General features: G+C 41.0%; 1 protein-coding gene across 1 annotated transcript; it reads right to left on the bottom strand.

The window, feature by feature from the left end:
- Positions 1-159: 159 nt before the first annotated feature.
- On the bottom strand, positions 160-12,681 carry LOC131225154 (uncharacterized). The gene is made up of 3 exons (XM_058220610.1): positions 12,401-12,681; positions 11,901-12,120; positions 160-563 (listed from the first exon to the last, which is right to left on the bottom strand). The coding sequence occupies exons 1-3, from the start codon at positions 12,604-12,606 to the stop codon at positions 348-350; spliced, it is 642 nt and encodes a 213-aa protein (XP_058076593.1). The 5' UTR covers positions 12,607-12,681; the 3' UTR covers positions 160-347.
- Positions 12,682-15,390: the final 2,709 nt, after the last annotated feature.

Below are 15,390 nucleotides of genomic sequence, written 5' to 3'. Positions count from 1 at the left end.
GTGGCAAGAAGAATCTGATCAGTTTTCAACGCAATCGGCATGTACAAGCAGTCCCATGGTTCAGTGTTCTGGATACAGACATTGCGCATCAGGACATGATCGCATCCTGAATGCATAGGAACCCCACAATTCCACATCCAATCTCACCAGAAAACACAGTAAAATCACCATCATTTGCCATAGATCGGCCATCACATAGTGAGTAAATGCTATTTTGAGGTTACATCGAAAAAGGACCTTATTTTTGGCACGAGTCCGGCCAGAAAGCTATATGAATATATCCATGGAAGAGAGAAATTAGATTCTCATCTACCCAGTTGAACCTACAGCTAAGAAAACATACATGCTTACAGTTGAATTTTACCTGCTAAATACCATGAATGCATGGCAAGGCTGCCGAACGACATGATATTGGCAAGCGATGACAACCCGTGAATCATGCCGAATTTCTTGTTCATGGCTGCAAGCTTCGGGTTAACCTTTGCCACTTCCGCGTTCTTCGTCCATCCGACCTCCTCTCCAATATTTTCTTCCCTCTCCACCTTGTGCCTCTGCTTCATCATCTGCTTGCATACAAAATGTGGAGATCAACTTGCTAATGATATTGATTTTTTGTACAGAGGATTTGAAGGGTTCTGCTCATGAGCAAACAAATAGTTCAATGATTCCACCTATGCACCGAATGGTTCAGTAATCTGATCTGTTGATCTGATGGAACCCACTTGGCTAGGAGATTGCCCAGGAAGGATCATGACTCTTTGATATGGTTGTCTACACGTAGATGGTTAAAAGAAAAGACACCAATTGTCCACATAAAATTGAAATCATGCCAGATATGGAGTGTCCTAGACAAACACCCATCCATGGTGGTGCCCATTGGGTGAATGATTTGATCATTGAATCATGGTCCGACATGCACAGAATCGTGTCGGTTGGTAAACTAGAGCTTCACTAAGCCCACATGCACATACAAGTCAGCTAATGGACACCGCCACATATGCCAGCTGTCGCACACAGGTGAAATATCCAAGCAATCCATCATGGGGACACCATGTGTAAATTCTACTGCTGAAAGATAAAGGTGGTCTAATCAGCTGTGCCATGATACTAGAAATAAGTTATTGGTGAGGTAACTTGGCCTTATTTTTTCAGCAACTGTGCTTTTTCTCAGTTAATTGTGGGCCACCTGATGAGTGGATGGACCTGATCCTTGTTACATGGAATCTGCATGTTGGTAACCTTTTGATGGATGGATTGGATATTGCACCTGTCTAAGACGTTAGCATGTGGTGGTGTGTGCATTAACTGACTTATGCATGTGTGTGGGCTTAGCAAACCTCCAGTAAAGTGGACCGGAATCCTCTACAACATGTCAACATGCAGAGTGTAAAACATCCCATACTCTGGGGCCCACCATGTTGTATATGTAAAATTGGCTCTGCCAATCAGGTTCTATCCTTGACTCTAGACCTTGGAAACAAATTCAGCCAGATCTATAACTTAGGTGGGCCACAGCACAGGGAACAACGGGTATGGGATGCCAACCACAGGTTTGTGTGTGGAGCCACCATGGTGTGTATCTTTCATCAAATCCGTTAATTAGGTGTAACTCACTGCAGCCTGATCCAAACTCAATAGGCAACACCATGTGAACTTAGAGGTTTTAGAGAAATCTTGTATTGTTCCCAATGGTCTGGTCCATATGAGTTTTTTTACACAGCTGATATTTGTTATGTATGGTTCAGGTAAGCATTCCCGGCTGATGAAGATAGTAGATTTTACAGATACAATATGGCAGGATCCACAAAGCTCAGGTGTTTTACACAGCACGTAAATCAGGTCTTGCAGACGATTTGGGTCCCAATAAACTATATGCTTGATAATGAGCAGGATCCCATAATTCCTACTACATAAATACGTCCAAGATATTGAAATAAGAGTTCTTGACATGGAGGTACATGAGTTTAGTTAAATATCAGAAAACACCCCTGACTCAGAATATTAATGAAATCCATCCTATTCGTCCAAGGATAATGTCCAAGGGACCAATGAAACTATGTGATTCTCATCTTTTCTGGTGAGGGAATAAAGATTGGAAATTTTCTTGAAGATATAGTATTAGATAGTGATCAAATTCTCATCAGTGATTTCTTTCTGTTAGATCAATGCATTGCATGGTTAACCAAAATTGAAGATATATGGACTCTGCCTTGCATAGTTAGCCAAAATCAGTCCTAGAAATGCACTTGGGGTCGTCTGGGAAGTTCCTTCAACTTGTTCATTGTTTCTGAGTGATGCCTAAGTCCATCCGGTCTCTTAGGCCGTTTGTCAGTGTTTCTTACAAAATGTTGATTCCTTTTGGTCTAAGTCGTGGTAATCTATAGAGCATTGCTTTCTTTCTTCACTCTTTTCTAATAAAATGTGCTCTCACAATAATAATAATAAATTAATTAATTAATTTTTAAAAAAAAAAATTTACTTTTTGTCATCTCCTATTTGTTAAACCGGATGTTCACAAAAAACTCAGGCCCTGTTTGTTAAATCTGAAGTCTAAAGACTGAATCTGAAATCTAAAGCCTGAGTCTAAAATCTGAAATCTGAAGCCTGAATCTGAAATCTGAAGTTAAAAAACTTGTTTGATAATTATGGCTGAAGTCTGAAAATTAAGTACTGAATTTGAAACAACCTGTTTGTTAACAAAGATCTGAAATGTCTGAAATATGTTAATTTGACACATTTGCCGCTATTTCCCATTTGAAAATGTTTTACATTATAAAGAAATTATTTTTTATTAAATGAAAATAAAATTATTATATTTAATTCAAATAAACTAAAATACTTAATAGAAAACTAAAATATCATTATTCATAAGGCCCTTAATTCCTCTTAGTGGGGAGATTGTCACCATGTGTCGTGTAGGCTTGAGCACCAGTAGCAACAAAACCTTCAATTAAGGCCCACAAAACTGGTGAGACAATGGCGAGATTCGCTACCGAAGTGACATCACCAAGTTCTGTGGGCCCACTATGATGTATGTGCTTTATCTACACCGTCCATCTATTTGGAGATATAATTTTAGGGCATGAGTTAAAGAAAGAGGCAGATCCAAAAATGTAGTTGACCCCACCACAAAAAACAGTGGGGAGATTGATGCCTACCGTTGAAACCTTCTTAAGGCTCACCATGATTTTTATTTGAAATCCAACATGTTCACAAGTTAACACAGACATGAAAGAAGGGAAAAAGACAAATATCAGCTTGATCAAAAACTTTTGTGGCCTATTTAAGTTTTTAATGGTGGGCATCACTCTGCCCACTATTTTCTCTGGTGAGGTCCACTGGAGCTTTGGATTTGACTCATTCTTTGGACCTTTACCTAAATTTATCTTTCCAAATGGATGGCGTGGATATAAAACATACAACATGATGGGGCCCACATAACTTGGTGACATCACTTCAGTAGCGAGTCTCGCTACTCAACCTGGGACGCGGATTTCCTGTGGAAGCCTTTCACATGAAGTTCGATGCAGGAAATGAAAATTAGATATGATGTGGGGATTTCAGGCTTTAGATCATAATAATTTAGAAACAATCACAATAATTCAACATCTCCAATAAAGTCAAGCATTTAACAAGGGAAATCTACGAGGGCCCAAGCCTACACATGTTAGGGCTGAATCAATTAAAAATTATAGACCAAACAATGCTCAAAGGATAGTAGATTCATCCACACATGCAAAGAATTATTTCTCAATCCAAGGGATTCTCACGTTTCAATTCGGGAAAGCCTAGGGTTTCAAAAGTGGAGTAGAACTTAGGGATTTGTGATGATTTAGGGTTAGGGTTATGGAAACGAGGCGAAAGAGGAGTAAAATAGAGACGAGAGGGAACCTATAATCCGCCCGCACGTGTGGAAAGCAAACCAGCCTGACGCACATGCGTGGATGGCAGCCCGCACGTGTGTGGGGCCCACGAATCTGGAATCGGCCAGGGATGGGCCACCTTCCCTCCAAATTTCAGGCCAAACGGATGATCGGTTTGAACACGATGCTCCGCCGAAGTTTCAACCCTCCTGCAGAGCCAGATTCTGAAAATCTGTTGTAGGGGAAAGATTAGCTGCAAATGTGGGTGGATTTGATGAGGGGATGACTATAGGAGATGAAGAATATGGAGGGTAGGAGATGGAGGCGATTTGGGATAGGTGTGGTTTCGCACCACAGTAGTTAGCCGTTCAAAGAATTGAGGGTTTCACACCCAATTAGGTTTCCACAACTCAGAGAATTAGAGAAACAAGAAAATGCAGAATTTTATTAATCATCTTCAATGGAAAAAAAAACTTTACAAGAGGTTACCTATTTATAAGAAAAACCTATACCCCAAAAGCCACGCCATATGCATATACTATTACTTAAAGACAAAGTAATCAAAAATAACAACTAATCAATGTAATCTAAACCGTTCATGATGCTCCTAATAATGGTAATAAGCAAAATTCAAAGTCCTAGGTCACCTAAGGTAGTGGGCCACGATCATGAGATCCAAAGATGGGATCCACATGATGATCTGGTCCACCCCAAGGAACTAAAACATGGTCATTTAACTAAGAAGCCCTCCATGGCTGTCGTCGTCGATCCAGATTGAAGGAGGGGCCCTCCTCCTTGCTTACATGCGTTAAGGGAGGCGTGCGTGTGCACAAGATGTCCCCATCAACTCTCTCTTATTGCAAAGATTTCGTCACTGGCGAAACAAAACTACTAAATCGCTTCAAGATGTCAAGATCAAGTCTCTGAAGCTCTTCCTTAGTGAGTCATGTACTGTCTAAAACTGGGCGTGACTTCCACTTGACCAAGAACTTTTGAAATCTGCTGTCTGACGTCGATATTATCTGATGGTCCAGAATATCTTCTATCTCCTCTCTGGGTGTAGGAATGGTAGGTATGGGAGGTAGAGGTTGGAAAGATGGGTCGGGAGGGGGTCATGGATCAAATGAAAAGTCTAGGGAATAAGGATGGTTAGGTGACAGGCTGGACAATGTATCAGTGGCCCCCTGAAATGCAACTAGATCCTCCGCATTAAATGTTGAACTAATTCTCATGGAAGGTGAAAGATCTACCACATAAGCATTGAGATCGTTTTGTTTTATAATTTTGAATAGTCCAGCACTACGCGCGTGCAATTTACAAACAGCTCCCTAAGGGTACCACTCTGGCCTGATGCAAACCATCCTAGAGTCCCCTACATTAAATTTTTTGAATCGTTTGTGTTGGTCAGCAGAAATTTTGTAATGTTCATTACTAGTATTGATTTTTCGCATGATTTCTTGATGCAATGAATGAATGAATGTGATGTGCAAAGGACTCTATAAACTCCGATGGCCTATGAGACAGGGACATAGGGACAATATCAATAGGCTTCTTAGGTTTATAACCAGTAACGACTTCAAAAGGACTTAAACTTGTTAATCTATTGACAGAACTATTAAATGCAAACTCGGCGATAGGTAGTGCAGTGTCCCACATCCTAGTGTGCTCCCCTACTAAACACCTGACAAATTTCTCAGACTCCTATTGACCACCTCAGACAGGTTTGATAGAGTCGCTGCAATGACTAAATCAATGGTGTGTTGTACATCCCTCATAGGGGGAAGCTCATTCGGTAGATCATCGGGAAAGACATCACGAAACTCATCCACTACCGGAATGGCCTCAGTGGGTAACTCTGCACTAGCCTCTGGTGCACTTTCCCTAACCACAAGGGTGTACACCATCGAGTCCGACTTAGTCTCTCGCTCAAAGACTTTGGTATTTAGAATATGGAGAGGCTTAGACTTGGACTTCGATTCCTCAACCAACCTCAAGTGATAAGAGAAAGGGAGGTATTTTTCCTTAAGAGTTTCTTTCATTTCTCCCCAATGGACTATTGCGGGTTCCCTCAACCTCTCTTTCTTTTGCTCCACAGTAGCCCAAAACTTCTTTACTTGGTCCACAAGCTTCATCTTGGCAAATCAGACTCAACAAGCATCCGACATGTTGTACCACTCAAAATATTGGTCAATATCCGCCAACCAATCTAGAAAAGCTTTAGGGCCCAAGTGGTCATTAAACGTAGGGGCCTCTACTCTAACTCCTTTGAGGAATTGCGCATCTGGGCCATAATGATCATGATGCCCATTGCGGGGTGGGTGCACGGGTCCACGCCCATGTCTGTTTCTTTGGCCACCTCTATTCCCTTGTTTATCCTCCTAACCACATGCCTAAGATTGAGCATCTTCCCCAATGGCGGGGTTTACCCAAGCGGAGGTCTCTAGTTGGGTAATGCGCACATTAAGTCGATCCCGGCGTTGATCAATACGTTGTTCCAAGCACCTACCCAAAGACTCAAACTGTCGGGTTATGTTGTCCATTGACTCTTGTAATTGCTCCATTTTTAGTGCAGGGTGCAACCCAAAACGTCGACCAGTACGTGTGGGCATACAACTACCCACTCAACTCAAAGGTCCTCTAATGCAATTATATGCGTCTAAAGGGGACTAAATGCTCCTATGGGACTCTAGACAAGAGAAACTATGCAACGCTCCTAAAATTCTAGCAACATAACTGTCCAAACAGTTTGTTAACAGAAAATTCAGCAATGAAAATTGGGGAATTTTTTACAATAGAAAATTCAGCAGTCTATGTTGGGAATGATGGGTCCTAAACAGCCTTATATGATGAAATTTAATACAAAATAAACGCGAGTAGACTAAACCCTAAACATGCAATGCAATCCCCTATGAAAAACCTAAGCTCTGATACTAAATTTGATGCAAGACATGAAAATTAGATATGATGTGCAAGATTTCAGGCTTTAGATCATAATAATTTAAAAACAATCACAATAATTCCACATCCCACATAAAGTCAAGCATTCAACAAGGGGAATCTACAACGGTCCAAGCCTACACATGTTAGGGCTAAATCAATTAAAAATTATAGACCAAACAATGCTCAAAGGATAGTAGATTCATCCATACATGCAAAGGATTATTTCCTAATCCAAGGGATACGTTTCAATTCGGGAAAACCTAGGATTTCAAAAGTGGAATAGAACTTGGAGATTTGAGGTAATCTAGGGTTAGGGTTATGGAAACAAGACGAAAGAGAAATGAAATAAAGACGAGAGGGAACCTATGATCAGCCCGCACGTGCGGACAGCAAACCGGCCTGACGCACATGGGTGAATGGCGGCCTGCACGTGTGTGGGGCCCACGAATCTAGAATCGGCTAGCTAGGGCCTGGTCGGCCTTCTCTCCAAATTTCAAGCCAAACGGATGATCGATTTGAACACGACGCTCCACCAAAGTTTCAACCCTCCTGCAGGGCTAGATTCTAGAAATCTACTGTAAGGGAAAAATTAGCTGCAAACGTGGGTGGATTTGATGAGGGGATGGCTATAGAAGATGAGGAATATGGAGGGTAGAAGATGGGGGCGATTTGGGATGGGTGTAGCTTCGCACCACGGTAGTTAGCCTTTCGAAGAAGGGAGGGTTTCGCACTCAATTAGGTTTCCACAACTTAGAGAATTAGAAAAGCAAGAAAATGCAAAATTTTACCATGAAAAAAACCCTACAAGGGATTGCCTATTTATAAGAAAAACCTATACCCCAAAAGCCGCACCATGTGCGCATACTATTATGTAAAGACGAAATAATAAAAAATAACAACTAATAAATGCAATCGAAACCGTTCATGATGTTCCTAATAACGGTAATAAGCAAAACTCAAAATCCTAGGTCACCTAGGGTAGTGGGCCACGATCATGAGATCAAATGATGGGATCCACATGATGATCGAGTCCACCCCAAGGAACCAAAACACAGTCCTTTAACTAGGAGGCCCTCCGTGGATGTCGTCATTGATCCAGATCGAAGGTGGGGCCCTCCTTGCGTACGTGCATAAGGCGGGCATGAACGTGCGCAAGATGTCCCCATCAAAGTTCCTGTACAAGGATTCTGGGTGATGTCTATTGTGATCTTGGTGAGAAATCAAACCCATCCATCTGTTTTTCGACATCATTTTAAGACATGCTACCAAAAATGAGGAGGATCCAAGACTCAAGTGTGCCAGAGGAGACGAAACAGTGGGGAAAGGAATGCCTATCGTTGAAACCTTCCTAGACTCCACATTGCTGTTTATATGCCATCTAAACTGTTTATAAGGTCATTTTCACTCAGATAAAGTGAAAACACCAAAAAATTGGACCTTTACAAAACTTTTATGGCCATATAAATGTTTCAACGGTGGTCACTAAATCTCCACTGTTTCCTCTCGTGTGGCCCACTTGAGTTTTGGATCCTCCTCATTTTTGGTCTCACGTCGTAAAATGAGCTTCAAAAATGGATAGAGGGGTTGGATTTCTCACAAACATCTAAGTTGGCCCCACACAGAATCCTTGCACAGGAAACCTGTCAGTATCCCATGCACGCCTGCGGAAACAGATTGGAAACTTCCCTGCCACCAGCCAATGGCTAGTGGTCGGTGCTATGTGGGCCCCACCATGACGTATGTGTTTCATCCATGTCATCCATCTATGTTTCTAGATCATTTTATGGTATGAGACCAAAAATGAGGTATATCCCAATCTCAGGTGGACCACATTACAGGAAAACAGTATTGAATGAACGTCGAACATTAAAAACTTTTTGGGGGCCATAAAAGTTTTGGATCAAGCTAATCTTTGTTTTTTTTCATTCATCTGGGTCTTTATGACCTAATCAACCGATTGGATGTCAAATAAATAGTACATTGGGCCTTACGAGAATTTTAATGGTGGATATCCAATCACTATTATTTTCCGGTGGTGTGGTCCACCTAAGATTTATATTCCTCTCATTTTTGGTATCAAGCCCTAAAATGATCTTTAAAAATGGATGAATGGAATGGATGAAACACATACATCATGGTGGGCTCAGAGAAGTGCCCCATGTTAAAAGTTGGGATGTGTATAACGCAAGGAGAAAATCTCTCTCCCAAAAGGACAATTTTGGATTAAAAAAATAATAATCAGGGAGCGCATTCTTCATTCCCCATTAAGCTAGACTCCCATCACCGAAAATTTTCAATGTAAAGGACTCCTATCACGGAAAATTTTCAACATAAAATCGTGGAGCACTTTCCTTCTTATGCGTTAACAAACACCTCTAAACATGGAACATTTTCCAAATTCCGTGTTAAGTACAAAAATTCAGCGTTAACAAACAGGCCCTCAGTCTTATGCCTTTTAATGGGCAAGATTGTAGCCTGCTTTTGAATAACAGTATCAGTCGGCTTATTAGCCAGGCCCAAAAATGATAACAAGACAGAGCGTATGAGATCCGTATCGGCTCAGAAAATGTTGGGCAAAAAAGTTCGAAAAAGCATCTAAAAAATAGGAAAACATGTAAAACACAGGAATCTATCAATTTTTAATGTGTTCAACAAATATGCAATGGTATATCAGACCATTCTTTCATATGAATGTTGTATGTGGCTTAATCTGCTAAACATCAACCAAGTAGGTTCTAATTGAACACAACCAATTGAATTGATAGATTAGGACCCAGTATGTTGAAAAACAAAAGAGAGAGAGAGAGAGAGAGAGAGAGAGAGAGAGAGAGAGAGAGAGATGGAAAACAAGAAAAAAATGTGACAGCTATATTCTTATTCTAATTTTTCCCAAGATAGTTCATTTTGCTTCCATTCGACGAATCTCACCCAAATCTTGTGTTTCAATCGCAAAACAGGCATAGATCTAGTATAAAATGAGTTTTTAAGCTTCTTACACGATCAAGATGAAGACACAAGTCAAAAAGCTAGAGAAGGGTTGGGAAAAAAAGAGGCCTCTACAGCCGTATCAGCCTATACTAACCATGTTGGCCACCTATCAGTGCTGATATGCGGCATATCGGCCTGTATCAGCTGATACAGGACTATAAAGCCCCCTCTTTTCTAAACAGACTGCTTCAACCCCGTATCATGTGTCCGAGGAGACCAATATCGATACAATACAACCAACAAAGCTATATCCTAACTACTTAAAATCATGATTGTTGCAATTGCGGGAAAAAACAATGACAAATTTCAAGAATTTTTTATTATTTAGCAAACATTTTCACCTTCTTGACGCAAAAAAAAAAAAAAAAAAAAAGAAGAAGAAGAAGAAGAAGAAGAAGAAGAAGAAGAAGAAAGAAAGAAAGAAAGAAAGAAAGAAAAAAGAGGAGGAGCTTTCATGACATCCATGAAATGATACCGACTCAAATTCCATAATTGCAGCTCGTCATTATGTTTTCACCTTCAACAATGCTAGACTTTGAATTGGGTCCTTAAATAAAAAAACTAAGGCAGCAGAAATAATCCAAGTACTCTCTTTCACATCCATGAAACAACTGTCACATATCTTTTTACCATTTGGAAGATGCATGAGCGAGACAATCCTATCAATATTCATCATCATCATCATTTAAGCACTATCCCAACAAATTGAGTTTGGCTACACGAATAATGTTTAGCTATTCCACGCAATCAAGGACCATGTCTTCAGTTAAACCATAGGTCGTTAATATATTCTCTTACTACCTCCACCCATGTCATTTTAGGCCTTTCCCTTGCCCATTTAGAGACTTCGACTTGAATCAATTCACTCCTATCAGTGTAGTTCTTGCCTTCTTGGTCTCCATCAGACGTGGCCAAACCATGATCTAAGTCCTACTTTCCCTTATCTTATTCACTATTGATACTACTCCTAAGTTCCCTCAAATGCATTCATTTCTAATTCTATCCCTCCTCGTCTTGCCACTCATCCATCTTGACATTCTCATTCAACTACACTCATCCTATGAAGATGTTGTTCTTTGATTGCCCAACATTCTATCCCATAAAAGCATGGCTGCTCTTATGTATATCCTATAAAATCTTCCCTTCAATTCGATTGGTATGTGGAGATCACATAAAACTCCAGAGGCACATTTCCACTTCATCCATTCAGCTCTAATTCTATGAGTGAAACATATAGATATTGGAAAACAAAAATTAAAGAGAGATGAAGACCATGAAATGCTTACACTTGCAATTTGACTCGGTTTGCATTTTGGTTCATGTTATTCACAAGAGACAACATGACAAAAACTTGTGTTATATTTATTCCATTAACAATGAGGAGTAGGAGAATATATAAAAGATGTGGGAGATCTGTAGGAGATCTTAACAGATATACATGAATCCATTGGCATAGCTATCTATAGTATGTATAGCTGTACATGTATCCTATACTCTAACAGTTCACAAGAACTATCCATTTCAATTGCAATAACTAGTCCATAATAAAATGCACATAACTAAATTGTAATTTCCTTACTTAGCATTCACATTGATGGTTTGGACTCCAAATTGCAATAACATTCTTTCTTTTTTTTTCTTTTTTTCTTTTTTTTGAAAGATAATGAAATTTATTCAAAAGGTACAAAGGCCCAAAAATAAAATACAACAGCTGGATCAACCAGTGACTGCAAAGCTCAAGGCTCCCACTCACTTAGAAGCGGAGAATAAAAAAATAAAAAATAAAAACTTCATAGCTATCACGCCAGAAGGGAATTTGCAATTACATTGCTTTCAAGTCAGACCCAATAGCAAACTAACTGCAGAGGGCTACTTTCATTATGAATACTCGAAAACAACATTTGCGTTTTGTCATTTCATAATTCAATTCACTTATACATCCAAAAGATCTTTTCTTCTTTTTCTTTTTTTGGGAGCTTTGAGATTTGAGTTTCGGGTGATTGTAGTAGAGGAGAATTCAAAAAATAAAAAATCCTTGACTGTCATCGACTAAGCTTTGACTTTCAGTGGCAATTAGAAAAATATGGTGCAAGATAGTATAGTAATTACCTCGATCGTCATGGGAGTAAACACAAACAGGTTTGTGAGATTGAACGCGAACGATGACAGAAGAAAACCCAACTGATACCTCTCCGATGATGAAGCCGTCTTCCAAGGATGGAGGTAGCCGAACGTCGCCACTGAGATGGCGCCGCAGGCACCGACAGTCAAGAAATACGCCGGGAACATCTTGCTCTGTAAATTCCCAAATTGATGCCTTGGAAGGTTCCTAATTTCCCAAAAATTAAAAAAATTCATAAGGATGATATTCAATCATGGAGGCTTGCGAATTGTGCAATCCGAGACGTCCATCGATGGGTCATGTGTACAAAATGGGCGGCTGAAGAAATTGTGGCCCACCTGACTGATGGATCCGCCTGATTCATGCGGTGGGGAATCTACATGGTGGGTCCTACATGATAGACGGCTCGGATCATCACATGTGTGGAGGATGCGTGTAGGATGATTCTCTTGATGGAGAGCGTTGAGAAAAGAATCGATGGACTTACTTGAACATTATAATTCCGCCGATGAATGTTACCCAGAGAGCAGCGCCCCAGGCCGTCGCAAAGCTCAGTAGGTGGGACAGCTTGAGAAAGATGGTGAGCCTGGACGAATGTCCGCCGTCGGATTTTGATCCAAAGGTCTCGGGAGAAAAGAGGATGCCGATGGCCAGAAAGGCCAGCGCGCTCAGAAATCGGGTTAGCCAAGCCATTTCTTGGATTGCTTTGGAGAGAGAGAGAGAGAGAGAGAGAGAGTCGGATGGAAGTGTTAGGGCGCTGGATGTCTGATGAATGCAGATACAAATGATATGATGGGTGAGCGGATTTGGTGCGACCCTGGCCACACCCAATACAGTGCGTCCCTGACCGTGGGACCTACCTTGATATATTTGTAGTATATCCACACTGACCATCTGTTTTTCCAGCTCGTTTTAGATTATAATACCAAAAATGAAATAGATTCAAATATCAGTGGACCACGCTATAGAAAACAGTTTTGATTGACTATTAAAACCTTCTTGTGGGCTGTAAAAGTCTTGGATTAAGCTGATATTTGTTTTATTGCCTTAATCCAGGTCTCTTTGGCATTATCAACGGGTTGGATGGAAAATAGATATTATGGTGGGACGTAGGAACTTTTTAATGGCGGCAGTTCAATCACCACTATTTCCTGAAATGTGGTCCAGTTGAGTGGACATACTACACATTAATCAAGGTGGGCCCCACGGTCAGGGGCCGCACCTAATCCACTCCAATGTATATATACTCCTTACGCGAACTGCGTGTACCAACTGTTACACACAGCCCGAGCAGCACAAAATTCTGTGGGCTTAAGATGTCCGTGTAGCATCCACTCCGTTCATCGATTTTTACAGATTATGGTATCATGTGATTAGAAAAATGAGAAAGATACAAATCTCAAGTGGCCCGCGCCACAAGAAAGAATGGGATTGAACGACCACCATTGAAACCTTGTTGGGCCCACCATGATGTTCGCATACCATCTGACCCGTTCATAAGGTGACTCCCTTTATGATCAAAGGAAAACACAAATATCAGCATGGAAAAGGCTTTTACGGGCCGCATACATTCAATACCCACTGTTTTAAATGGTGTGGCCGATGTGAGTTTTGGATCTGCATCATTCTTTGTTAAAATATCTTAAGTGACCAGATAAAAGTGATGAACGAAGTAGATTTCACACGGAAATTGTGGTAGGCCCCACAGCATTTTGTGCTACCCGCTCTCCGTGTAACAGGTTGTTGCATGCAAGCCGATTCCCCCCTGCGGCTCTGTAGCTCTAGGGTAGGTGGGGACTCAACAAATTCTCTTGAATGGATGGCCCTTTCTTTATTCACTGCGAGTATTATTTGAATCCTACTCGTGAGCAGTCGTCCTTTACGGCATGCATGTTAAAGATCTGATCTGACCCGATCATCAAAATTTATCCAGCATCTTTTATTTAGGGTCCTGTCTTTGAGGGGTCTTAAAGTGTGGTAATCTTCAGCACATGACTGAGATTGTTGGTCTATCATTGTAACTGTACGTTTCTAGAACGCGACTAGCCTCTCCGACAGCAAATCTGCCTAACGTCGTCGGGTCAGTTGATGTACTGATCAGATCTTTCGCACGAGTTTGGAGCTGTTCGTGCAAGCGCCAGTAGGATCTCATCCTACTCGCACGGCTCGATACACAGTAACTCTCGGGAAATCCGTACAGAATGGCGTGCGGAACGTGCTTTTGTCCTCCTGTTATCCAGAAATGCTCAAGTGCGAAACACGAGTGGACGTGTATAACGTGCTGTAGATGTGAGTCATTCATCACATGGGTCCAATCGCAACCATCTGTTGGCCTAGAAATCAGTCCAATTCGACGATCCAGGCGGTCTATAAATGTAACTTGAAGGTGGACCACTGGTCCTTATACAGCTTCTCTCATGCAAGTGGCACCCCCCCCCTATGAATGATGAATGGCCTGATTTCTGGATGCGTGTTCAAGATTCCGACGATAATGTTTCGATCTGTCTTTCGTGTGCCGGGTTAGCACGTGTGTCGCGAAGATAATTCTTGCACTCACGCGCGCACTTCAATTAGCAGTGCTGCGGAGTCCCGAATCTTCTTTTGCGCTGAAGTCAAGTCACCCATTCATCACTGGAGAACGAAAGCGGGACGCGGGTTTTCCTGCAAAAGCCTTTCGCATGAAATTCCTGCAATGGAAACCTATTTGGGCCCACCGTGATGTTTTTTAGAAATCTACACCGTCCATCCGTTTTTTGAGATCATTTTAATATAATGTACTAAAATTTACCTGTATCCAATACTCAAGTGTGCCTAAAAGTGAAGATTTAACTTCCACAGTTGAAATATTCGTGGGGCCACAGAAGTTTTTAATCAGGATAATATTTTGTTTTCAGTTAATCTCAGTATGAATGACGTTATGAACGGTATGGATGGCATGTAAACATCACTTTCTACCCCCAAGGAGTTTTTAACGGTAGGACTTTCCCTACTCACTTTTTCCTTTATTTCGGCTCACTTGAGTCTAGGATCCTGGTAATTTTTGTCTCAAATCTTAAAATGATCTCAAAGAACGGATGGACGGGGTAGATTCATCAGAAACATCACAGTAGCCTCATCTAGGTTTCCAGCGCAAGAACTTTAAAGAAATCCGCGTCCCGAAAGCGAATTAGGTGTGAGATCCAGCCAGGTGGGTGCGACCATGACCGTTGGCCCACCTTGTAAATGTCTATGTTGAATAACAACACTGTCTATCCCGTAAAAATAAAGAGGACATTAATCTCAGGTGAACCACACCATAGAAAGTCGTTGTCATTGAATACCCATCGTTAAAATCTTCCTAGAGTTTATCTTAACATTTACTCGTCATTGAAGGCTCACGATTAGCTCTTGCCATCAGACGTGTTGATAAAGTCACGTAGACCTAGACGTAAAAAAAAACAAACAAAACTTGTGTGGCTCTCAAAAAGTTTTTAATGA

This window comes from Magnolia sinica, chromosome 14, assembly GCF_029962835.1.
Source record: "Magnolia sinica isolate HGM2019 chromosome 14, MsV1, whole genome shotgun sequence".
Taxonomy (NCBI): domain Eukaryota; kingdom Viridiplantae; phylum Streptophyta; class Magnoliopsida; order Magnoliales; family Magnoliaceae; genus Magnolia; species Magnolia sinica.
This window is presented reverse-complemented; position numbering and strand designations above follow the sequence as displayed.

Coding starts and splice junctions, on each gene's coding strand:
- LOC131225154 (XM_058220610.1), bottom strand. CDS start 12,606: ATGGCTTGGCTAACCCGATTTCTGAGCGCGCTGGCCTTTCTGGCCATC. Junction 12,121..12,400: donor GGCGGAATTATAATGTTCAA/GTAAGTCCATCG, acceptor TTGGGAAATTAG/GAACCTTCCAAGGCATCAAT. Junction 564..11,900: donor TTACTCCCATGACGATCGAG/GTAATTACTATA, acceptor GTATGCAAGCAG/ATGATGAAGCAGAGGCACAA.